The 25,342-nt window shown below is 41.0% G+C and overlaps 3 protein-coding genes across 8 annotated transcripts; 1 reads left to right on the forward strand and 2 right to left on the reverse strand.

The window, feature by feature from the left end:
* Positions 1-1,052: 1,052 nt before the first annotated feature.
* LOC118264434 (ecdysone oxidase) lies at positions 1,053-7,956 on the reverse strand. Of its 4 annotated transcripts, none has more exons than XM_035576933.2 (5): positions 7,801-7,956; positions 4,354-4,399; positions 3,244-3,378; positions 2,977-3,110; positions 1,053-2,892 (listed from the first exon to the last, which is right to left on the reverse strand). In XM_035576933.2, the coding sequence occupies exons 3-5, from the start codon at positions 3,371-3,373 to the stop codon at positions 1,357-1,359; spliced, it is 1,800 nt and encodes a 599-aa protein (XP_035432826.2). In that variant the 5' UTR covers positions 3,374-3,378; positions 4,354-4,399; positions 7,801-7,956; the 3' UTR covers positions 1,053-1,356. The 4 variants fall into 4 exon arrangements, with proteins under 4 accessions (XP_035432826.2, XP_035432828.2, XP_035432827.2 ...); XM_035576935.2 differs by lacking the exon at positions 7,801-7,956 and adding an exon at positions 6,934-7,710; XM_035576934.2 differs by lacking the exon at positions 7,801-7,956 and adding an exon at positions 5,392-6,317.
* Positions 7,957-8,116: 160 nt separating this feature from the next.
* On the reverse strand, positions 8,117-16,830 carry LOC118264433 (uncharacterized). Of its 2 annotated transcripts, XM_050704791.1 has the most exons (10): positions 16,145-16,830; positions 15,501-15,649; positions 13,127-13,275; positions 12,724-12,872; positions 11,518-11,683; positions 10,724-10,837; positions 10,456-10,605; positions 9,358-10,271; positions 8,965-9,072; positions 8,117-8,361 (listed from the first exon to the last, which is right to left on the reverse strand). In XM_050704791.1, the coding sequence occupies exons 1-10, from the start codon at positions 16,444-16,446 to the stop codon at positions 8,331-8,333; spliced, it is 2,232 nt and encodes a 743-aa protein (XP_050560748.1). In that variant the 5' UTR covers positions 16,447-16,830; the 3' UTR covers positions 8,117-8,330. The 2 variants fall into 2 exon arrangements, with proteins under 2 accessions (XP_050560748.1, XP_035432825.2); XM_035576932.2 differs by having other exon boundaries at positions 10,456-10,837; positions 16,145-16,829.
* Positions 16,831-19,048: 2,218 nt separating this feature from the next.
* Positions 19,049-23,615, forward strand: LOC118264436 (beta-1,4-N-acetylgalactosaminyltransferase bre-4). Of its 2 annotated transcripts, none has more exons than XM_050704795.1 (5): positions 19,049-19,143; positions 19,642-19,773; positions 20,450-20,860; positions 21,199-21,555; positions 22,324-23,615. In XM_050704795.1, exons 2-5 carry the CDS (start codon positions 19,745-19,747, stop codon positions 22,517-22,519), a joined length of 993 nt encoding a protein of 330 aa, XP_050560752.1. In that variant the 5' UTR covers positions 19,049-19,143; positions 19,642-19,744; the 3' UTR covers positions 22,520-23,615. The 2 variants fall into 2 exon arrangements, with proteins under 2 accessions (XP_050560752.1, XP_050560753.1); XM_050704796.1 differs by having other exon boundaries at positions 19,055-19,168; positions 22,370-22,545.
* Positions 23,616-25,342: the final 1,727 nt, after the last annotated feature.

Raw genomic sequence — 25,342 nt, forward strand, 5'->3', positions numbered from 1 at the left:
ATCTTATCATTAACACATGGAGGGGCAGGTACCATTATATCGTAGCTGGGACACCAGCGCCTGCAGCCTCCGTGCAGCTGTGCACCGCAGGCCGCTGGGTGTAAACTAAAATTACCGTCACTCGATACTATCTCAACATTCATCTAGACACACGGCAGTGTGTCCGCCAAGTTCGAGCAAAAAAACCGACACACCGGCCGTGGGTTATATTACACGAACCATTTCGGGCCAAGTTCGACCCACCTATAACTCAAAATCTATTTTATCTACGCATATGAAATTTCTAGTATCTGTCGAGATCTACTTACTTATCTAAAATACAAAATTTCATTAATGTACCTATTGTAGGTCTTGAGATATTGACGTCAGAAAATCGCTATTTTTACTATACACTCACTGACTGACTCACTCATCAAAAACCTAGACCACTTCCAATGGTCGTATTGACTTGAAATTTGGCATGGAGGTAGGTCTTTAGGTCAATGTAAAGGAAAAAATCTGAAAATGGCCAAGTGTGAGTCGGTTTTAAAAATAATGAAGGTGTAAATTCATACCCCTAAGGAACTAAAACAAAAAAATTATCTATATCTTCCAATGGTCGTACCGACCTAAAATTCGTTACGAAGGTTTGTATTTAGTTAAAGTAAAGTAAAATAAGAAAAAAAGAAAATAAACCTTACAAAAATAAATGAAATCCCACCCAAAACATAAATGTGAAAGGCTGCCAAGTTCGATAATATTGGAATGCTTCGCCTATAAAAGAAGTGAGATCTAAATAAGTACCAAGTTCCATACACAGACCTCAGTTAAAAATGATATAACTTGGCAAGTTTTAATAGAAAATTATATACTTGACTCTTTGCGTTTAGTAGGTTTATAACAAAGTGTGTGAAAACTTGCCAACTTGTTATATCATTTTTAACTGAGGTCTGTGTATGGAACTTGGTACTTATTTAGATCTCACTTCTTTTATAGGCGAAGCATTCCAATATTATCGAACTTGGCAGCCTTTCACATTTATGTTTTGGGTGGGATTAATTATACACAGGTACTAAAGTATCGTCACAACACTAAACATGTATATGAATTATACAATACAGGTACTTGCAGTACTTACACTAGTAAATTGCTAAATTAAAATTAATATTTTTGTTTCAACAATGGCCATGTCAAATAATTTTCTAAAATACAAAGTAGAATAACTACTGCTCATTTTGTCATTTAACTACATAGTTACATACTATACAAATGTTAATTAAACTTCGTCAAATAATAATGACTTACGTCAGTTGCGGGCGGTACCTACGTACGTATATCTCCTCCCTCCTAATCCTCTACAAGTGTTGTATACAAAAGTTACTCGAGTCCGTATTGATTCCTGATGAAGTCGGCGGCCATCTCCGCGATCATGACGACGGGCGCGTTGGTGTTCCCGCGCACCATGGTGGGCATGACGCTGGCGTCGGCCACGCGCAGCCCGCGCAGCCCGCGCACGCGCAGCTCCGCGTCCAGCACCGCGCCCAGCCGCGCCGTGCCCACGGCGTGCCACGCCGCCAGCGCCAGCGCGCGCAGCGAGCAGCGCGTGCGCCGCGCCTCCTGCAGCCCGCGGCAGCTCTCCGGGGTGAGGTCCACCACCCGCGCGTCCAGCTTTCTAAAGTATGTCGTGTTCACCAGGGATAACGTTTTCTCGATGGCCTCCGGGAACCCTTCCATGTCAGCTTCATCGTCAAAAGTGCCAGAATAAATGGCGGGGTCGTCGCCCGGGTGCAGAGACTGCAGCGTGACGTTACCGCGGGACTGCGGCTTCAGCAGCACCACGGCGGCCACTATCAGCTCGCGTAACTCGTTCTCCTTCTGCAACTTGTCACAAATGTCGCTCGTGAACCCGAGGCCCCGCGTGCACTGGCCGCTGGTCAGTTGTCCGGCCGGCACGCACGACGGGTAGATGGCGAAGTACGGCACGTGGGCCGCTCTGTCCTTCTGAGGCAGGTACGCGCCGATACTGTCGGAGTAAGACAACGAGCCGGACCCGTTGTACAGGTACTTGATCACGTTAAAGTAACCGTCGCTGTCGTTCATCTTACAAGTTCCGCGTTCAGCACTCATAAAGTTTAAGAACATGACGTGGTCCTGCAGACCCTGTCCCACGGGCAGGTCCTGCACGACATCTATGCCGAACTGGTTGAGAACATCGCTGGGGCCCACGCCCGACAGTAGCAACAACTTGGGCGTGTTGAACGTGCCGGCGGATACGATCACTTCGTTGTTCGCGTAAACAAATAACTCTCTTCCGTCCGAGTCGGCGCGGACCCCGACCGCCTTGTTCCCTTCGAACAAAATTCTCGTCGCAAATGTATTCTTCTTTACGTGCAGCTTACCGGATTTGACTTTGTTTAGCATAGCAGTCAGCGAGCTGTCCCTGCGGCCGGCCCTGATGGTGTGGGAGAACTTGCCGACTCCTAGCTTGTACGGGTACGTCATGTCGTCCACCGCGGCAAAGCCCAACTCTTGGAAAGCTTCCATCAGCTTGCTGTTGGGGCTGCCTGGGTAGTGCGCCCCCGACACCTCGATGGCTCCTCCAGTGCCGTGGTACTGCATGAGCTCCTCGTTGTGCACGATATTGGCGTCCGTCATGTGCTCCGTCCGCTTGAAGTAGTCCAGCACGTTGGTCCAGTTCCAGACGTCGCCCGCGATGTCGGCCCACTCGTAGTAGTCCTCGGGGTGGCCCCGCGCGTACACCATGTCGTTGAGCGAGCCGCTGCCGCCCAGCATCTTGCCCCGCGGCTGTCGCTGCACGTGGTCCGCCAGCGCCTGGCTCGTGACCCCGTCGTCAATGGTGGTGAAGTTCCAGTCGTAGGGCGTTTCTTTCAAGGTTTGTCTTAAGCCTGGTATCTGAAATTTGATTACAAAAGAAATTGAATATTGAATTTATGTCCACAATAATTTCAAGTGTGTGTTATGTGCGTGTGCACCCACAATGCTCTCCTCGGGAGGGTTGGGCCCTGCTTCCAGCAGCAGCACACTGAAGCGGTCCTCCTCAGCCAGCCGCGCCGCCAGCGCCGAGCCCGCCGTGCCTCCGCCCACTACGATGAAGTCGTACCGGGACCCATCTGAATCACAATACAAATATTTATAGTTTTCTTTTCTACTACTTTAACTGGCGGAAGGCCAGTTGACTCGCATCAGAAATAAATTTGGAGAAAAATGTAGATCCTAAGAGAGTTGTTCAATAATTGTACGTACTTGTGACATGCGCCTGTCGCGGATACGACTCTTGCAAGAGGCACTGGGACGCAGCGAAGAACTGCAGCGCCGCAGCCACGTATGTGGCCGCGGGACCTGCGCCGGCGCACCCGCCCACGGCGTAGCACATGTTGTCTGCAACGAACCAACCACACCGTGTACTTTATGCTGTTCTATATGTCGAGTCTATTCGATCCAATATATAGTAACCAATTTGACTGCACGGTTAGTGCGGTGGCTGGGCACCGGCCGCTACGTAACGTGTAGCAGGTTCGAGTCCCGCCCGAAGTAACCCTTTGTGCGATCCACAAACTCGTATGATTACGCACCCATGACACAGAAGAAAATCCAAGTGGAGCAATGTTTGATTAAAGAAAGAAAGAAGAAACAATTATTTTCACATTCATTTCTAATCACCATCAAAGCTAAACTACCTGAATACGCACGTTGTTATGCAATAACTACATATAAAATGTAAAAAGTCCAACTGACCTCACCTCTGCCAAATAAGTATAATACCTAAACATTAAAGATCAAAGTTTAAAAACACTGGTTTTTGCAATGAACTTGTAAATTAAATATCTATCAAGGTGTTTTTCAATATTCAACTCTATGTAAATTGTCGTAAATACTAATAATACATTATTGTGCTGCGGCCTTGAACCGCAACGATTTAGACTGACCGCGCGAACTTGAGATGAACTCGTGTATCTACGTAGTATTTGCCTCCTTGTATACACAGGTGCCAGGTACCTACACGTGTAAGTAACTATGTGAAGGTCATTTCCTCAGAAATTAGGAGCTCACTCACTTTCATTTTGATAAATAATATCTGACAACTCGACTCGATGCCGTAAACAGAGATATTATTATGCATCTACAGTTTACTGCATAAATACACTACTTAATACGACGGCAAGTTCTTTAAAATTAACACTTCAATACAAATTTGAATGACTACCAACTAGAAGTACTAAGAGACCTTGTAACTAAACATCACCCCCAACACCTAGTTAGAATATTGGATGTTATTATTGTTATAAGAACACATGTAATGAATATTGTAGCTACATTATAATATGTTAGTAAGTATGTGAGTGCGGCACCGACCTGCGTCCTCGATGAGATAGCTCCACCGGCGGTTGTTGCTCCACTCCTACAACGATAAAAAACTTGTTTTGGTATCATCGATTAATTTGAACCATGTTAATGTATTACTGGCAAGCACTGCACGGTTGGCGCAGTGGCTGAGTGACTGGCTGCTGCGCAACGTGCCGTAGGTTCGATTCCCGCGTGGGGCAAAACAAAGTAGTGATTATATTTAATAAGGAAAATGCTTGTAATAAGGCCGAAATGAGGAAGTTCTGCGGTATCTCCCCCCGTGCCTCGGAAAGTCGTTGGTCCGGCGCCTCACCTCTCTCCGATTGTGTCGGTCTGCCGTCCCATCGGGTCCTGAGTGAGGGAACAGAGAGTGCACCTGTGTGCGCACACACTTGTGCACTATAATATCTCCTGCGTAGTGGGCTGGTCTAGTTAGACAGACTCGCATATAAATTGAATCGAATTGTAATATCCGCAGTTGTCACTACTTGGTATGTTTGCTTATAAGATCCATGTGACAGACATCTAAATCTTAGGATAAATATTGATGTCAGATTCGTCCGCGTCCCCGGAGTTATTCCAGACCACAACTTACCCCTGTTCCAAATGTATCTCGGTACTATTGGTCGTTTGTCGGTTGTGCTTGAACATACAGACAGACAGAATATTTATTTAATCAGATATTTGGGTTAATGTCAGTCTGGTGACACCCTCTACTACTTTTTTTATATGTATGTATGTACACAATTTACATTTGTACATTGTTATTATATTAATGTAATTCTTTACCTACCGGCTGTTTATTACCGGCTCGATGTGTACATGTCCCAGTTTACACAGTGACAGCCGGGCTGTATGGTAACAGTTGCTATTTAACACTAAACACTTACTTATATATTTTGTATTTTTACTCCACATTTCCTATATGTAATCTGTGTGCGCAGTAACGAGTTGATATTTTATATCGCCCGATATAAAAACTACAATCTTGTACCGTGTCATCGATCCTGCAATTTGTAGATAAAGTAGCTAAGCATGCAGCCTCACCTTAGCAGCACAAGTAACTTTGTTTCCATCTTTATATTTGTCCCGACACTGTCTGGCGCGCCTACAAGACATGCTGGATTGGAGACAGACGCGTAACTGACGCAGTATTCAATTATTGTAACTAGGGATTAGGAATACCCACAGTATTTAACATTATTTCTACAAAATGGTTCATGTTTTGAATACCTTCAATGAAATTAAATCAATTGTGATAAAATATCTACCTACCTACCTATGTATGCGTAAACCATAGCGGGTACCATAATGAGAATCGTACAATACAATTAACATAAGAAGGTTGACAGTAATTTCTCCCGTTTTTTTTTTGGCGGTAAACGATCACACTTGCTCCGGTTTCCTACGACTAATGGCCATGGCCACCCACTACACCAGCGAAGTCACAAGTACCTACGTTACCGCTTGCCGGCCTTTTATGATTTGAAGATGGGCGAAGGATTAGGCCTTTAGATGTCCAGTGACAGTGACTCCCACGGCGAAACAATGGGAGCGCACTTGTTCCACAACGGTTTTCCGTGTGGGTTTCCCTCAACTGAAGCAACCTTACAGTACATGGGTATCACATCAAAAAGTAGCAAACCAAATGTGGCTTAATATTATGAATGTGAAACTTCGTTACGATAAAATGTTGGTGAGTTCCCTTGTTGGCGGGATATTTGATAACTGCAGGTTTATTGGGCTTTGTCAACTTGACGTATTTTGCATAACGAAGATGATCGATATTATCTACATACAGACTTTGGAGCATTATACACCGCTAACGCAAATTGCAACCCACTATGAAATATTCTTTGTACCGGGCAGTTTTCTTCTTTAAATGCTACGACAAGTACATCCGCATTAGCTAGATCAGAGTTTACAGATTTTAAACAAGATGTAGGTACCTACTAAATTACTTTTTAGTTAAAATGTAATTACCGGTAAAGAGAATACAGTTAAAATGTAATTAAAGAACAGGAGATACTTAATGACTTTTTGAATTACAGGAAAAAAATATTTATTTAATTCGTAGATCGGTTCATTAATGTAACAAAAATTAAATTATAATGTCTTTTTAATAACAAATCGAAATTATTTATAATTTTACATTAACGTATCACTTCAATGAGCTAATTTCAAATTTAAATCTCAAAAACTATTCTACGTACTTATATAAAAAAATAAACAAGTCGTAAAGCATTTAATTCTAAATATATAGTTGTAACTAATAAATAAAATTTGCAATTATATTGGAAAACACTAAAAGTCGGTTTTTTGACGTTTGGCCCCCAATTTTTGAAGTTGGGGACATCGACTCATAATAAATATTATGTGAACTTTCAGATTACTTTCTGGATGCCCACATAAAAGTTTTTACACATTCACAATCTCGCTAGGTATCGCAATTGTCCGCGATACCTACTGTTACTGTCAGTTATGGTCTGAAATAGCACATGGACTATTTTTAATGATGAGAACAGGGGCGAAGACCCGGTCAGAAGCTAGTATTAAATAACCGAACCTATAGGTAGTGGCAGTAGGTACCTGTGGTGTGTGCACTGGCCGCGCCCGCCGCGCCGCGGTGTTCAACACTAAATGATCGCTCCGTTTCCGACCACTGCTTATAAACTGACTTAAAAACGCAAATAGATTCGGCGAGTTTATTATTTAAATATATAAGTACGTGAGAGATGAGTCAAGCCGCGGGTTATTACCTGTTCAGCGTCCTCCAGGGGTCAATGCATCCTAGACGATGGCGTCAGTAGTCACACATTACCACTTTTTGTACAAGTGACCTACTTACCTAACAGCAGGCGAGTACCTACTATGTACACGGGTAGATAATCAAGCTGATTCAAGGGTTTCGTAAAAACAAAATGTTGGCCTTCACGCTGAGTACAGTGTACGAGGAACGAGCTAAACATCCGACACGTACAAACTATTCAAGAACAAATAAGAACAAGTGCATCAGACACCTACTTACATATTCAATACCTACCTTTTTTGGCAACGATAGAAAATCACCAAATGTCTCCTGGATTACGTTTCAACGCTTGCTCCGCGCTGGAGCCACGACCCTGGCAGTACTGTCTACGTAGCTGGCTGGCTACACTAACCGAGGTTACTGCCATGTCAGTATACAATGATAGGATTGAGGGTACAAACTATTCAAGTGCTGTAAAACCAACTGGGATGCCAGGCCAGATAATACATCTCGCCGAATGCTTTTCTCGACTCGGGGATCGAACCTTAGACTGACGAGAAGTATGTACCTATACCTATATCCATTCATGTATATTATGAGTAGGCAGCTATGACAGAAGTGAATATACTATACTCAAGCTATTATAAGTAAACGACTAAACAAATTGTCATAGAAAATCAATTAGAGACAATAAAATATAAACTCACCAGTAACGCCGTCGCCTGTCGCCTGTCGCCAGCGGTACAGCAACACGCGCCGTGCGGACTGCGCGACAGCGCGGCGGTACATATATGGCGGGGCACGACGCGGCGGACGCGTATCAGCGCACTAATCAGGCCATCAGATTATCTCAGTTTTACATAACACCTTTATGTCAGCGCCCACTCCAACCTGACCGATAGTGCTCGCTACCGAGAGATCAAGGACTTGCTGCCTGCAACATTGTCTTGTTTTCCTGAATACTCATAAATCGATGCAGATAACAAGTCGACGTTATCATTGTTCGGACGAAAGCAAACAAAGTTGTTTGTATTGAAAAGTATTTAATTGTACAGTTTGGATAAAATATAATGATTAACATATATTTATTATATCGTTGTATAATTGATATACTTATACACCGCGTCCGCGTGTAACATGTAAGTACGTAAAATATTGGGTTACTATAAGTAGCATGCAAGTTGTCAGAAATGCGCGTGTCTTGATGAGCCGCGCCGTCCGCGCCGTCCGCGCCGTCCTATGCGCCGTTGCTACTGCCTTCGGCGTTCCTACCGACAAAACAAGACAGTACAACGCGAGGACACCCATACTTTATACTCCGTACCAAAGTTCCACACTAACACATGAACAATAGTCTGATAACACCTAACCAAATGCTTTCAAAGGGCGATCTACGTAAGAGACCGTGAATACAAAAGACCCCAACCCCTATTAAAATAACCCTTCATTAAAAACGAACAAAAGACGATAATAAATATATCAAAAAACGTAATTAAAATATAATTCTAGAGCACTGTTATAAAGTACCCAACACACATGTATGGCCGTTCATACAAATTACATTCTGTATCTGGTAGACAGCGGCCATCCATTGTTAAACAAGCTTTTCATACGTCTGTAGTTCTTTTCTATCGAGAGAAAACCAGTTCATTAAAGGACAAGAGTAAAACTCAGCAATACGTAATATATTTACTAACTGTAGGCATTAGTGAATGTACACGACACTGCGCGACACACAGGTTGTCGTAGCCGTCGCGGTCGTGAGCGCTCAGAACGGACTTGCTCCTTGCAAGTTTAACCGTATTTTCAAAAGTCTTCTTCCAACTGTAGCTCTGTCCGAACAACACGATCACATTACAGCAAGTACTCACAGCTTGCGACAGACCGCGAAGTGTCCCAGCAGGATGCCGCCCTGCTCCATGGCGGTGCGCAGGTTCACCGACGTCACGCGCGCGCCCGGCACCTCCACCTCGTAGTACCTGCGGCACCCGTCGGCGACAATCTTAGTTTTATGTTTTTACGTCGCCCCACACTAGGTTTTTCTCCTGTGTCGTGTCGCACAAGTTCACATACACATGACACCCAAACCCGAACAACAATTTGTGGACCACACAAAGAATTGTTCCATAACGTGCGGGAATCGAACCCGCTACACGTTGCGTGGCAGCCGGTAGCCCAGCCACTGCACCAATCGTGCAGACGAGTCCGCCAGGCCAGTCGGCCGCTCGGCCGGCCAGTCTGCCGGCCTACCGGGAGATACGTACCGCACGGTCCAGCCGAACAGGTTGTCGATGGGCACGTAGAAGCCGGGCTGCTGCAGCAGCAGGTAGGTGCGCAGGCGGCGCAGCACGGCCTCGCTGGCCGTGGGCAGCGGGTACACGTGGTGCAGGCCCGCCGCGCCCGCGCCCAGCGCGCCGCCCGCCGCCACCTCGCGCCCCGTCAGCACCACCACCAGGTCCTGGCCGCCCGCGTTCTTCATGTACAGCTTCACGTTGAGGCTCTGGTCGGGGAAGGCGGCCAGCCGCTTGGTGACCACGCAGAAGATGAGCGCGGCGTCGCACGCCCAGTCGCAGTGCAGCAGGCGCGTCACGCGGTGCTCGGCGCACAGCTCGTCGGACGGGTTGACGCGCAGGCACGCGCCGCCCGAGAAGGCGTCGCGCAGGTACAGCTCCAGGCACGGCTGCTCGCCGCGCACGCGCGCCAGCCCGTAGCGCAGCTTGTCGGCCGCGCCCAGGCGCAGGTTCACGGACGTGGTGAGCATGGACAGCGCGTTGGTGTCGGCGGGCCCCGCGTCCGGCTGCGCGTCCGCGGCGCGGCTGGCCGTGGGGCTGCCGCCTTCGTCGCTGGCTATCGGCAAGGTTCTCGGCCGGAACATATTCTTCAAGGACGCCAGCGCCCTGCTCTGCCGGGAGTCGGTGTCGGAGGGCGCGGCGCCGTCGACGTCGTCGCGGCTGGCGCTGGCGGCGGGCTGCGTGTCCTTGATGGCGTGCAGCGAGTGCCGGCTCTGCTGGAACGAGTTGCGGATGCGGATGATGCCCTTCTTGTCCTTGTACTGCACCGCGTGGTGGACGTGCGCCAGGTTCTCGAGCGGGGTCAGTATGTACCCGTGCGGGCCGTGCGCGGCGTTGGGCTGGTACTGCTGGTGGCGCAGGTTGTACCACGGCGAGGGGCTCAGCACCTGCCACATGGTACCACGTGAGAGACTCATACGGCAGCGGCCATTGCTGAGATATGGCTCTCCTATACAAACAGGGACTTGCTATTATCTCTACGACTGGGTTTGGGGGTGCAATGCATTGTTTAATAGTTAGAGACAGAGCAGAGACACTGTACACACGTCGCGCATCGAGTAGACAACATACCTCGCCATACAAGTAGCGCTTCTTCCCCAGTCCCCTGCAGAAGGAGGTCTGGAAGGGCAGCTGGTTGGGCACGCGCGTGTTGAGGAACGGCCACAGGCTGCCCCACAGCGCGCGCTCGCGCAGCTCCACCTTGGCGTACAGCTCCATGTCCTCGCCCATGGCCACGCGGCCGGGGTCCGTGGGCTGCGCCCGCCGCCTGCGCGGGCGGCTGCTGGGCGCCTGCCTGCTGGGCGCCTGCATGCTGGGCGCCCGCCTGCTGGCTGGACGCCTGCTGGGCGGCCGCCTGCTCGGCGCTGGCGTGCTCGGCGCCCAGCGCCTCGTGCGTCCAGGCCGGCGCGAACACCGCCAGCGAGCAGCCCGCCGCGTGCACCACTTTCACGGCCTGCCGTCGGTGGGTTACATGGAGTCAACGACATGTTTTACCGTCACCGGCTATGTGAGCAACACCAAACATTCTTGAAGCGCTAAGATGCCAGCACAAATTAAACTTGAGCACTGATTGCAAACAATCAATAACGATTTACTATTATTTTATTATAATAGGGATGATGACAGGGTATGAAAATTAAAATCTAATTAGTCCGTCAGTTAGGTAATAAAAAATATTAGACACGTATTTTTTTATTTTGTCATATAAGATAACAATACTTAGATAAAACGAATCAAAGTTTAGGAGTGGGAGCTAACTACGTCACTATAGAGTATAAAACGTACTCTAAAGTGACGTCACGCGATATTTAAAATGGATATATCTTCGAAAGTATTTGTTTCCGTAAGAAAATAAAAAATACGTGTCTAATATTTTTAAATAATCTACAAGACGGACATTAAAATAAAAATTAGTCATCTACCCTATTGTCGTGAGACATACTAAATTAATTATTCATTATCAGTATGAATATGAGCCTCTAGCAAGGCTTGAAACTAGACGAGTTCCTCGTCAAACAGTTACGCGTGTAAGCCGATAACATAATAATTAGTCAATAACAACTATACTAATATATGATTAGAACTCTGAACACACAAAGTAGGTATGAATGAAGTATATGCGGCAGGTAGTACCTCCTGCGTGTTAAACTGTCCGCCGCCGAAGAAGTTCCGTCCCCAGACGTCGATGCCGATGTAGAGGTCGGTGACGCGGCTGCCGGCCGCCGCCACGCTCGCCGCCACGTCCTCCTTCGTCCACGAGTAGTTCGTGAACAGTCCGTCGCACGCCTCGAAGAATGCCCTACGCAGTCAACTGCGTTACTTTATGTCCTACTCACTGCGATCGGATCCTTCCCTCGCGCATTTGTGCCTACTGTACGAATCTGTAGGTCTGCACATACCTATATCAATGTAGGTATTAGCCCAATGAAGTCAAAGACAAGCCAATTTTCGACAAACATACTACTTGCGTTTGGTAGAAATCGTATCTAGGGATCAAGCCGCATAATTAAGTTTGTTTTTTAGTGTATATACTTTTTCGGGCTACAAGTGTATAACCCATTGTGATGGCCAGTACATTAAAGTATAATTATACCAAGTTTCATCGTAATCGGACCGGCAGTTTTTGCATGATGCTTGAACATACAGATAGACAAACAGACTAATCTCCGAAACTACTAGTCCGATTTGATATAGATGATTTTTATGATAACACGTCCTGGGGGCCCAGAGGTAGAAAACGTGCACTTCTCATGCATGAGGGTGTAGGTTCGAAACCTGCCGACAGCAAGTACCAATGCGACTTTTTCCAAGTTATACATACTTTGTAAGATTATTTAGACGCCACTGACAAACGGTGAAGAAAAACACAGTGAGGAAACCTGGCCTAAATATAAATTTGAAATCGCTACCACAGTCGCTACCCCGCATTAAGCAAGCGACCGTGGTAGTTAATGCCACCGCCAGTGGGCCCTAGGCTGTTGATGTGTGTGATATTAGACATAAATAAAAAGTAGAACGAACAAGAACTTAAATGTATAAACTCATGATTTACCTACACAGTATACCGATTCCACTTTCATTATTATAGGTAGTTAAGTATTTGTACATAGTTAGCCGCATCTTAGATAAGGTACCAGTATTGCGAAATGTATCCACCGGCTCATCGCAGGTGATTGATTGTGTAGCATGACTCGCAGCGCGTGTCGACAGCTGGGTGCGGCGCTAGTATCGCTGCCTTATCGGTCAACTCACTACTGGAGTGCAACAACAATGAACATGGCTAGATCCTTGATGCTTGATATTGAAATCAAAGTATTTGGACTGGGACCGGATACTTACATATTCTTCTCGTTAAGTTTGTTCTGCCAGTTGAGTGTCCCGGAGACGGTGACGCTGTCGTACCACAGCAGCGTGGCGTGCGGCAGCTCGGCGTGCAACATGCGGTGCAAGTACTTCACGAACTGCAGCAGCGTGTCCGGTTGCGAGACCTGCGCATACGCAGGCTCACTCAGCCAACAGCTCATACTTACATTACGAATCATCGTTTTAGTGGTCTAAAACTAAGTCTCTGCCGGTCTAATAACATCAGTAGCTGCCGACAGTGTTTTCAAATTAAAATTAAAGGCCGGTAACGCGCTAATTACTTCTCTTGTAGTGTTCATAGGTGGCCGATTGATTACCATCTACTCGCTTGCCAAGTTGCCACCGTAATCCATAATAACAAAAAAATATAAAAAAATACCTTGTTTTCAACATTTAGAAGGTACCCATCAAACTTAAGGGTTTTGGCAATAGCAACGAGGGCACTGGCCATATCCTGGTACTTTGTCTCTGAAGACAACACTTCGTCCCAAAATGTGATACCATCTCCCCACTCCGTGATGATGGTGCCTGGTGAGGAACATAATCTTTAGCAATTACCATTGAGCGTATACCTCGTAAATACTGCTCGATCCTTAATGGAAATAATAGATAATCAAATAGACCATACTAATTAATTAATTTGGCACAAAGGTTCCAGGCAAAAGTTGAATTTATCGGAGGACAGCACAATCATGAAAAATGATATAATAATAATAGATTGACATAATTAATCAGTAGCAAATTATATTTTTTACAAATAAATTATATTACAATGTGTCTTACATGCGTTTCTGGACTTTCATAACATTAACTGTTTCATGATGTGAAACTGACTGTAACAGTAAGCAATAAGCTAATACACAGTACTACTCTTTTTACAATGCAGGCCAGTGTCCATACAGAAGTTCCCATCATAATATCAGGGGGGACATCCATTAGATAATACTGAACTATGTTGTGACTACATAAATATTTGAGTTTCACATATTATACCAGTAAAACATGGCAACTTTACCGAACCCTTGGTAACTTTACCATACTATAGGTATTCAGTATAAACTCATTTATCTGAAAAATCTACCAACTAGAATCCTATTTTGTAATAGTAGTATGTTTTAGACATTGAAAGGAAATATTTATCATATTTTGCGTTGACGCAAGACTGCTATTATGTCAGTAATGGCTGTCACAGTGTACTGTGTGAGAATGTGCTAGAAGTAAGTTGTTGCTAAATTGTGCTTACATAGCCCTAATTATTAGTGACAGGTGAGTGAAATTTTGATATTGTATGTATATTATAGTTGGGATTACTGTTGTAATGTCAGCAATTGCTTTTTCTTAATTTTAATTTATTGATAAATAATTGCTTTGGTAATGTTGGCACAGGTTAGGTAAAGTTGCCACTGATTGCTTTGTGGCAACTTTACCTGCAGCTAAGGTTGGCACTATATGAAGCATAAGTTAGTGTTTGTTTCTTGTTTGTGTCTATGTAACCATTTTCGAATACCTAAATTTCATAGCAAAATTGTGAATATCCTGGATGATAAGTTATATTGGGTCTGTGCGCATGTGAGCTTTAGTTTTATTTAATACCTTTTGTTTCAGAGCCAAAATGGCCCCCACGAAACAAAACCGCAGAAAACTCGGAGCTAGGCAATATAAAAATTATATGGAAGAGTTGAAAATTTGCTATGGAGATGGTGAAGATTAAACATTATTTTGAAGCCTAATTTCACAGTATTAAACATAAATACATACTTTACATTTTAGAATTGAGTTTAGTTTAATTGAATTTTATAGAATACATATTTCATAAAAAAAGCTTTCTCGTTTTTTGACAACCCTGAGCATTACAAATAATTTGTATGTAAATTACAATGAACCCTGTGGCAACTTTACCTACTGTCTGAATAGCCATTATATTTATTGATTCCCTCATATTCAGAAATAATCCTAGGTTAAGCCATCTTTACCTCAATAACTCTTCAATGTGCAATGATGAATACGGCACGTAGGTAAAGTTGCCAAAAAATTGAAATCTTTACCTATGTTGTTTATTCTATTCTACAAGCTAAAATAAGTGTTTGTATAGAATAATGATTATGGTAAATTGAGCTAAATGTACTACAAACAAATAGTTTTGTTTCTATGCATGTTATGGTTAAAAATATATTTCGTTTTTTGTTATGAGATATGGTCAAGTTGCCACATTTTACGGTACACTTTCACTTCATGTGAAAATGATTTATATTGAATATATTACGAAGTGTGGGAGAGCCATGCTTCAGCACGAATGGGCCGGCTCGACCGGAGTGATACCACGGCCTCACAGAAAACCTACGTGAAACAACGCTTACGTTGTGTTTCGTTGTGTGAGTGAGGTTACCGGAGGCCCAAGTCCCCCCTTCCCAATCTTCCCCATCCCCGATTCCCGAACAACAACCCTTAAATTCCTAACTTTCAAAAAGCCGGCAACGCACTTGTAACGCCTCTGGTGTTTCAAGTGTCCATGGGCGGCGGCGATTACTAACCATCAGGTAATATGTTTCATAAAAAAAATATATATATAATTCTTTAGCTGCAACTGCAACATACCCAATCTAATTAATAACCAAAACTACAGAAAAAATATTAGTTATATGAAGAAATTTTAATAATTACATACTATAATACAAAAATAGGTAGTTACAAGCGGGACTGTCTGGTGAAATGATATATTTCCTTGGTATGTAACATTAAGTAAGGTAACCCACCAATGACTTTGACACCATGTGCATGGCCCACGTTGATCCATCCCACCGGAGGTATTGTAATCAGGTGGTGGCTGAAGTAGCAGAATATGTCAATGCCTGCCCAGTTGTAGAATGTGTATGCATCAAATTTATTTGTGCCCTCTATCACACTGAAATATTTCAAAACTTTTTGTTATTTATTTTTGTTTGCATGGCCATTGGCCGGGTACTATTATTTACATTTGCAAGTTTCAATTTACTTACAATATATTACCTAAAGCTTACTGTTTCACATTATGAAAGTTGATAAAAAAATATTGTTGCATACGGAGCGGTCCAACAAAATATAAAGTTGCATCCCTTGGTACAGATGCCACTACAGCTCTATCACTTACTCAACTATTTTATTATGTTCTTCCAAACTAAAATGCATTAAAGTAAAATATATTAAGCTAAGCTACAGTTGGTTTCAATGTGCTAATCTCCCAAACTACAGGTTTGAATAATTATTAAATTATTTTTGGTAGATAGTCCATTTATTAAAGACTATACAAATGCATGCACATCACGCTACGACTAATAGGGGCCCAGCAGAGAGTGAATCTGCACGAAAGTAGTTCTAGCTATTATAATTCATAATGAGAAACTATTCTTTAATTACATACCAGTCATCGTGATATCCATTGGCCATATCATGGCATACTAAAGTTTTTGGCAAACTTTTAGATTCGTATCGTTTCACATCATCTAAGTCTGGGTCGAAATGACAGAATATTTCCGGTCGCTCAAGGGACCAAGAATCTTTATTATTAATCTCTATATTTCGTATTAAATAGTCACTGTGTGGCGTCATTTCTTGACACAAGGTTCGCCAAGGCGGTGGGTTTTCCAAAAACAGCAATATTTCTCTGTAACTGTCTAGGGGTTTGCACACAAATTGTGACTCAGTTTTTTTCGTCGGTTTCATGTTTCATCTAGCTATTTAGCCAAATATTAATTAGTTTGTTCACTCAGAGAAACACTATAAATACGGCACTAACAGGCACTCAGTCAATTCATAAAATAAATATTACGACAACCACATCATTGTTATCAAACAGTTTGTGTTTATTTACGTCTAGCGTCAAGCGTCCAGCCTTCCAACCGTCAACATTACAAATGAATGACAGTCTGACCTGACACTGACAGACGTGATAGAAACAATAGATAAGTTACTCGCAAAGTCGCAATAAAGTAGGATTCTCTGTCTACGTAATAAAGGTAGGTATTTCACAAGCAATTTTAATAATACTGTACTATTCTGCACTGTAGTTTATATTATCACAAACGTCGGTTTTTACAACGACAATACGTTTATACTGTTTTTTTTTGCAACCGAACTCCAAAGTCTTAGTCTTTACGAAATGTATGATACGGTTATGAAAAAATGCCTATAATTTATACAATTGTAGTCTGTGTTATTCTACACTGAGTCAAAGTAGATTAGAGTGTGGTTTAATGACTAACTTCCGCAAGCGGCTTCACCCGCGGTCTCGAGGTAAAAAAGTATCGTGACGACAGATCAATTTGTATTTTGGTACCCACTCTTATTCTTGATAACTATGCACAAACTGTGTAACATGAAAAATATTTTGTATGACATGTGTTGTTTGTTAGTCAGGAAGAGTCCACTTCATGGTAAAAGTCATTAGATGCTTTTCTCCTTTCCTCGCTCAAAAATAGGTTGATATATGAACAGACAGACGAGAAGACTGTTTAGATGTATAGAGTAGGTAATCAATTAAGTAGGTATTAACTAAAATACCTATCTGTTTACTCACGTGTCGTAAGTATACTGCTGAGAAAAATTATACTAGTTTCTAGTCAGCAGGCTGCGAGAAGTAGTCACATCCGCGCACGCTGCTCATTAGGAAAAGTTCTATTACTCCATTATATTTACGTGGGTAAACCCTGATTTTTCGTAAATTTAGTGTCCCACGATAGTTATTATAAAACTAGATAGGTAGGTATCTATTTTACATCATTATAATATACCTAGTGTAACAATTTCTGTGGGACTATTATGCCCTAAATATGATAAGCAATCATGAATTTAGGACACGTTTAACTTTGATAACACTGCGTTTATTGTTCTAGTCGCATTTAACATAAAATTGATGTTATACTAATATCAGAACCTATTGTTTGTTTCACGACACGAGTAGGTAAGAGTGATAAAATGGCAAGTGATAAAGTGGATGTTTGTAATAAAATGGCACGATATAGGAAATATATTGTATGGCATCTCGTAGAGCAAATGACGAAGAATATATCGCGCCGACTTCAAACAGATAAAGGAGGATGCAAATCCTGGTCCCACCTTCCAATAGCTATGTGTGTTATATCATTGGATAGGTAATTTTAAGCTAAATAATGCGTCATAATTGCATTTAGACACTACATGTATAAATCCCAAATGCAATTATGACGCAAATATAGCATTACTTGGCTACTGATAAAACTACCATGTTTAATAAAAAATAAGTCTGAACGGACTAAGATTTGGAACTTGGCGCCATAGTAACTTTTATTCAGCTCAAAATTACCTTTCTAATGATGTAACTCACAAACCTATTGGAAGTGGGACCAGACTTCATTGAAACTCTGGCATCCTCCTTTACGGTAAGGGTGCCAATAAGAAAATAAAAAAAGATATCAGAGATCGATCACATTATAATTATAATTACATTTGCCTCCTAAGGAGCTTAGTGCACAGCTGAAGTACATACTTACACAGATTTGTAACCGCATTTTTATGATACATACCTTTCATTTCCTACTAGCGCGACCCTTTCATTCTAGGAAGTACGTACTACTTTCTAGAATCAGAGGGGCGCGTGTAGCCTAGATAAAGCAATTACCTTGAGTAAGGCGAAGGGGAGTGCCAGACTGTTACTGACTAAAAACCACCCCGTTTATAATCAGCTCGGTCTGAATAGCTAATTAGAAAAAAAATATTTATAAACTAGCTTCTGCCAACGGTTTCGCCTCCCCCGGGCCGTTGGATAAAAATGTCCTATGCGTTACTTCTATTTATTTTTTAGTATTATTAATGTGTAAGGGGTTGTGCTTTTATTTCTGAAGGGGTAGGCAGAGGTGTACAATACGGCACAATATTCCACTGTACACCCATTTGTGTTATAAGTCCCATGTAAAAGGGATGAACCTATTGCCATATTATACTGGGCACAATTCAACACACCGTGCATCTACAAAAAAAAAAAATTGGAATAACCAAAAGTAGCCCAGTACTTTGCCCGACCCAGGAATCGAATGCCGAGACCCCTTGCCTAGCTGTCTGTACTTGCGACCACTCGACCAACAAGGCAGTCAGTCAGACAGATGGCACCAGCATAGATGGTTTGTTTTGTTAAAAATAATCCTGGTGGATGTGATTTATTCAATGGCGTTGGGACTCAATTCACTTGTCCCATACAAAATATCCATCCTATTAAGTATAAAAAAAGTTATAAAACCATTGACGCTAACTCAACTTTGACAGTTGTCAACATTCATTCATGAATTGTCATTGTCATAATAGTTGCCACTTGCCACAAAAATGGCTCATGAAAGTTGACGTGATACTGTGATACTGTATTGTTTTCAATGTGCCTGTTTTACTGAAGTAAGTGAAATATTGTAACAAGAAGGTGAAGACATTTTTCTTATATCAAATAATTTGTGTCCTAGATATTAAATTTCTCTCCGATTAGTATATGTATAGTTATCTGCCTGTTATCTGTGATTATTGCGTTAAAATGCCGGCCTTATCTAGCTATTTTAGAGATTAACGTGTAAAAGTGTTATTTTGTAACCTATTTGCAAAACTAACTATCATTTACCATTTAGCATTTATAATCTCGGACTTGAATTCTTTATTCTTTAAATTTCTGGTTTTATCACTAAGGTCCAGAAGCCCAAGCATAGTTGTATCAATTATTGTGTCTATAGGTACTGTGCTGCAATCTAGAATATTACCTACTTACAAATAAATAGGTAATGTGCACAGTGAATGTCCTTAGCTGTAGCTTGTAGCTGTGAGTCTGAGAGATTAGCACATTCAAGCAAACTAACAAACTTGTACTTTATAATTACACATTTATTTTCCTTACATATGATGCAGTCGGGGATTTATTGCTTTATCTGATAACTATTTCAAGACTAGGTCTTGGAGGCAATCAGGAAGATACTGGTGTGAGTTCCTAAGAAAAGATAGCGCCTTATAAATGATGGCTAAACGATCATGGAAAACAAGGTAAGTACATAGTGTATTAAATGTTATTTTGAATTGTATTGCTTATAATAGTGGGCATATTTCAGTTGTGCATGAAAACATGGTGGTTCACAATGTAGGGCTCTATCGGGAGTCAGTCTCTTCACACAGGAGTGGCTGACTTAAAGCAAGCAAACTTTCCATAACCAACTCAATCATATTTAGTAGTGATTTTGATCATTACCTAGTAGTGAGCCACATGCCCACATACATAATACATAATGTCAAACATTTTTTCCCTAAAAAGTGAGCACAAGTACCCATAAAATGCACTAGTGGGGGAGCCAGTGCCTTTGTCCACACTTTATTCCTGACTTTATGCTACTATGAAAAAAAAAAAAATGTAACAATAACACCTAATGGATTTGACCTGAGATTTCATACTCTGCAGCAAAATACTAATTAGTCACCTGATTATTGGTAGTTTGGTACCTACTGAAATAAATGCACTAGTCTAACACAATGTATGTTATCATTAGAATTTGAGATGTGATATTTACCATGTTTATTTATGTCTATGAGTTTCTGATATTTCGGCACTGTTGCAAATGCGATCACGGATGAACAGTGATCATTAAACATGACAAATACCCTGTCTCAAGTTATAATGATAATGTTAGTGACCCTGTCAGTTTAAATACAATTTGTTTCCTTTCAGGATATTAAAACTGCGAGTGATTAATTGCATATTTGTTGTATTGGCTGTGAAGGCAGTAATTAAGTTTTTTTCAACATATGGTTACTACAATTATCCACATCTCCCTGCGGAGGTAATAGAAACACAGCTCTATAAGCAAATATCACCAATTTTCATTACACCGAAATCTAAACCAGATTGTAAATATGATGGAATACTCAAGAAAGAGTTATCTATATTAAATTGGGAGGTACCAAAAACATTTGATGATTTCTCAGCAGCAGGCTTGGTAAATGGCAGTTACATTCCGGATCACTGCACTCCAATCTTTAGTGTTGCTATAATAGTAGCCTATAGGAACAGACAGAGACAACTAGATATATTCCTGCCTTATATGCATAATTTTCTGAGAAAACAAAATATACACTACAGGTAGGAATTTATTTTAAATTTATAAAGTTGTGTGTAATATATTGTCAGTCTGGGGGCTTACTCTTGAATCCAATTCCGATATTTGCTTTGTAATCCCGACTTTGCAAAACAATTTTGAACGCTACAATAGGAGGGGATTGGAAGGTTGTTGAATAATTATTCATATTATATTTGAAGGACTTGAAATTGACATTTGAGATTAGTTTCTAGAGTAAACCTGCTGAAGTGACTTGTGCTATCTGGCTCTGCTAATGAATATTAACCGTGCAAACTTATAACTCACTGATTGAATATAGTTAGCTCTTGAAATAACAATACAATAAATAAACCTCTTGCAGGATATACTTAGTGGAGCAACAAGATGAGAAAATATTTAACAAAGGTATCCTGTACAATGTTGGAGCAAAAGTGGCAATTAGGGACAAGTTCCCCTGCCTGATCCTACACGACGTGGACTTGCTGCCGCTGGACGAGAGCAACCTGTACGTGTGCGCCAACGAGCCGCGCCACATGAGCGCCAGTATCGACAAGTTCAGATTCGTGCTGCCCTACGACTACCTGGTGGGCGGCGTGCTGGCGCTCAAGTCTGAACACTATATACAAGTCAACGGGCTATCTAATAGGTTCGAGGGTTGGGGAGGCGAAGATGATGACTTTTCATGGAGACTCTCTTCACAAAAAATTAATGTTATCAGGTAAAATAAAAAATATTTATTTAGTAGTAACGCCCGCGTAGTAATGTTTTCCCGCGTAAATTTTGATCCCACGGGAATTCTGGGATAAAATTATTTTTCGAAAGTTGGATCAATGCCTATTAGTATGTTACCATGCCTATTACTATGCCAAATTAAAATGAAAAAAATCTATTTAAGAGTAAAAATATTCCTATCTAAAAAAATATTTTGTGATGAAAACCAATCCACCAATCACGGATAGGTTAGCTAAAAAAAATTTTTTTGAATCAGTTCCATGTATGTCCCCCATTTATTTTTTAATTTTTATTCGAAATTCGAATAGCGGTTACTGGAATACCTATAAAGTTTCAACGATGTAGGCCCAACAGTTTCGGAAATAAATGGCTGTGACATACGGACGGACAGACAGACATGACGAATCTATAAGGATTTCGTTTTTTTCCATTTGACTACGGAACCCTAAAATGTCATGGTGAAAAGTACAGTAATCATGTCTAGCGATCGAGCAGCACAATGTGGTTTGTTATTAGTGTATACAACTTATACTTTTTCGGGATAAAAAGTGTTGTACCCAGAATATTAAAGTATGTATGATAATTATAGTTACCAAGTTTTATCGTAATCAAATCAGTAGTTTTTGCGTGATACGTAAACATACAGACAGACAGACAAATAAATGTCAGTCATCATCACTATGTGGTAGACATGTACAGTAAACTAGAGTAGTACAGAATGAGTAACATTTGTAGTCACGAACTAATGTTGCAGATATCCGCGTGAAATGTCCCGATATACCATGTTGAGGCATCCACAGGAGCGCAAGAACACTCGCCGCAGAACCGTCATGAAGGAAAACCAGCGGGACCCAGCCACCATCGTCAAGGACGGGCTCACCTCGACGCGCTACACCAGCATGCACGTCAACAACCACCGACTGTTCACGCACGTCGGGGTCGTGGTGTGACCGTGTGACTGCACGCGTCACTACTGCCACGCAGTGTGGGGGCGGGCTCTAGCGGTCACAAGCCACGTTGCTATTGTCCATTCCTAGCTATTGAATATTGTGATCTACATCTTTTATACCAAATTGTAGGTAGGTAGTTTCAAGTTAACTTAAAATTTTTAATAATAATGTATTTATTTGCCTTAAAATATAGTTAGATTTTACAAGAATAAGGTTACAGTACAGCATGTTTTGCTAATACATATTTCTATAGCATGCAAAAAAAAAATGTACAAAAATGTATAGCCTAAGCGTGAATTTCATTTTCTCTGCATGAAATCGGAGAGTAATCATTTTGTTTACAAAGCCAGTTGTGCCATGGAATAGAAAAGACTAGGGAAATGTCATCCAACACAATTACTACGGGAACCTCTGTCGCCAAACTTACACAAATGAATCGTGAATCATATCATACATTACACTACAAATAAATAAATATTTTCATTTGTCGTTTAAATTTTACATACCTTACATCCGGACATATAAACCTTACTGCCACACTCAGAGACATTTAATGATTACTTAAACTATTCCTTAGTAACGATTTTGTATCGAAAACAATGGCTAAGGACAGGGTTAAGTAACCATTAAATGAGTCTGAGTACGGCGGTTAGACCATTTATATAGTAAACAGTATAAAGTATAATTACGACGTTACGTCTTACGCCAAAGTAATTGACAAGTAAAAATAATAATTAACAAACTTTATATACACACAGTAATTAGGTAATATAACGTTCTATCTATAATTTATACATATGTATAGTTTAATAATATACATAACACACAGTAACTATAGATAATAATATGCCTACATACAAACAAACGAACTCAAAATCAACAAAAAAATATGTTTTTCTTTAACAGGTATAAAATGTGATGAATTATGAAAACAGTACCTATGATAAAGGAGAACGAACAAGTTCCATACGAAAAAACAGAGAACAAAATAATATTTTCTTCTCTTTACTTCTAATTTTCGTTATTTTACCTAACTACTGGAAAAATGATTTCGTAAAATGTTTGTATCATCAACATTAAACGTTTTAATCAATTGCCCTTGTCTATAATTAAGCCCAGTTTTGTTACAGTTACTCGTCCAGTTTTTGGTATATTTAGATTAATTTTATATTTTATATTATTCGATTTATTGAATTGTATGTATAATTTAGCCAATCAATTATTTTATGTATTGTGTTGTTAGTGTCAGGCTCGTGGTCATTCGTTGTTTCCATTTTTACTGGGAATAATCTATATGTCGTCTGCTATGTCGTCTGCTAAGAACACATTTATGGTTGGTAATACTTTCGACATCGTTTATGTATAGTAAAAAGAGAATTGGACACAATACACTGCCCTGAGGCACACCACGCTTGACATGTTTGTATTCTAGTATTGATGGTATGAGTATCATATTTTCATCAATTTTTGATTTAGTTACACATTGTTGTCTGTCGCTAACGTATGAAGCTATACATTGATAAGTAGGACCTCTTTTTCCACAATTTCAATCTTGTTTAATAATATTTTATGTGAGACGAGTTCAAAGGCTCTTGATAGATCAAATAATAGCCCAGTGGCCAAGTGATTAATGTTCAGCTTTGTTAAAATTTTGTCTGGTACTGTAATTAGCTAGTATTGTGGATTTTTGGTTTTGGGACACATTGTTTTTTTTTTTAATAACTTGTATTTGTCACAAAAAACAGTAAACGTTTGAACATAAATTTTTCGTATTTGTATAGATTTAGTATTAGGGTTACTGTTTATGTTGTTTCGTTCCCTTTTTTTAAACAATGGTTTAACGGTTGATAATTCGACCTTTGGGAGAACCACTCAACCTCACCCTTGTGAGAATAATATTTTATCAAATACGTTAGAATTTAAATCAACACATTCTTGCATGATTTTAGTAGTTTAGTGCCTAGCTCATCATATCCGGCTGCGTTCGTATTTTTAGGGATATTGTTTCTTGTCTATTGAGTTGTTGTTGCTATTTGTGTAGTTGTTGTTTGCTATATCATGGTCTAGGTTAATGTAATGATTGTCGAAGTTTTACTTCCAATGTTTATGTTATCTATGTTATGTTTAATGGTTTTGTTATTAATTTCATTATCAATAATTGTCCAAGTAGCTTTACCCTTATTGTCGTTGTTAATTGTGTATACATTTCTGTAGAATTTTAGTTTAGGTCAAGTATTTATTTTTATTCAATATACTTTTGTTTTTATAATATTTAATCCAATTTTCTTTTCATTGTACTGCTTCGCTTTAATCCCTTACTAATCCACTTTGGTTGTTGTTAATTTTAATTTTGTTTTCAGGAAAACAGAGCTTATGAAATAAACATAACTCATCAAATTTTTCTGGAGGCGACATTCAAGTCATTTTTAGTACATTCTCCTGACCACGATAAATTTCCCAGGCATTCATTGACCTTACGAATGTTGGCGGAGCTGTAATGCCTTTTGATGTTATAGTATATTGGAGGTTTTTGTGACTTGCTTTTAATGGGAAAAGCTAAGCATCTGGGCGGAGAGATATAATGCTGAGCAGAACAGTTGCAGATGCACCTGATATGTTGCTCAAGGTGTGGTCAATCATAATAACTTGCGTGTGGGCACATCGATGTGTACTTCCAAGTAATGTTCATTGCATAAGCATTGTCAGATGTGATATTACTCACGTAATTTCGTATCGTACCGTAATATATCAATATCAATGTATTGATATTGAAGTCTCCAGTTATAAGTATACGTTCTCTTTTTTTTAATAAAGCATTTAAAA

The sequence above is a fragment of the Spodoptera frugiperda genome, chromosome 26 (genome assembly GCF_023101765.2).
Source record: "Spodoptera frugiperda isolate SF20-4 chromosome 26, AGI-APGP_CSIRO_Sfru_2.0, whole genome shotgun sequence".
Classification (NCBI taxonomy): Eukaryota; Metazoa; Arthropoda; class Insecta; order Lepidoptera; family Noctuidae; genus Spodoptera; species Spodoptera frugiperda.

Bases quoted from the DNA above. Each gene is read 5' to 3' on its own strand.
- LOC118264434 (XM_035576934.2), bottom strand. From the start codon at position 5,463: ATGTCTTGTAGGCGCGCCAGACAGTGTCGGGACAAATATAAAGATGGA. The intron at 4,400-5,391 runs GTGAGGCTGCAT...TTATCGTTGTAG, and splicing joins AAGTTACTTGTGCTGCTAAG to GAGTGGAGCAACAACCGCCG. The intron at 3,379-4,353 runs GTCGGTGCCGCA...GGTTCGTTGCAG, and splicing joins CTATCTCATCGAGGACGCAG to ACAACATGTGCTACGCCGTG.
- LOC118264433 (XM_035576932.2), bottom strand. From the start codon at position 16,446: ATGAAACCGACGAAAAAAACTGAGTCACAATTTGTGTGCAAACCCCTA. The intron at 15,650-16,144 runs GTATGTAATTAA...GAAATATTTCAG, and splicing joins AATGGATATCACGATGACTG to TGTGATAGAGGGCACAAATA. The intron at 11,684-12,723 runs GTAAGTATCCGG...TTGACTGCGTAG, and splicing joins AAACTTAACGAGAAGAATAT to GGCATTCTTCGAGGCGTGCG.
- LOC118264436 (XM_050704795.1), top strand. From the start codon at position 19,745: ATGATGGCTAAACGATCATGGAAAACAAG. The intron at 19,774-20,449 runs GTAAGTACATAG...GTTTCCTTTCAG, and splicing joins AAACGATCATGGAAAACAAG to GATATTAAAACTGCGAGTGA. The intron at 21,556-22,323 runs GTAAAATAAAAA...CTAATGTTGCAG, and splicing joins CAAAAAATTAATGTTATCAG to ATATCCGCGTGAAATGTCCC.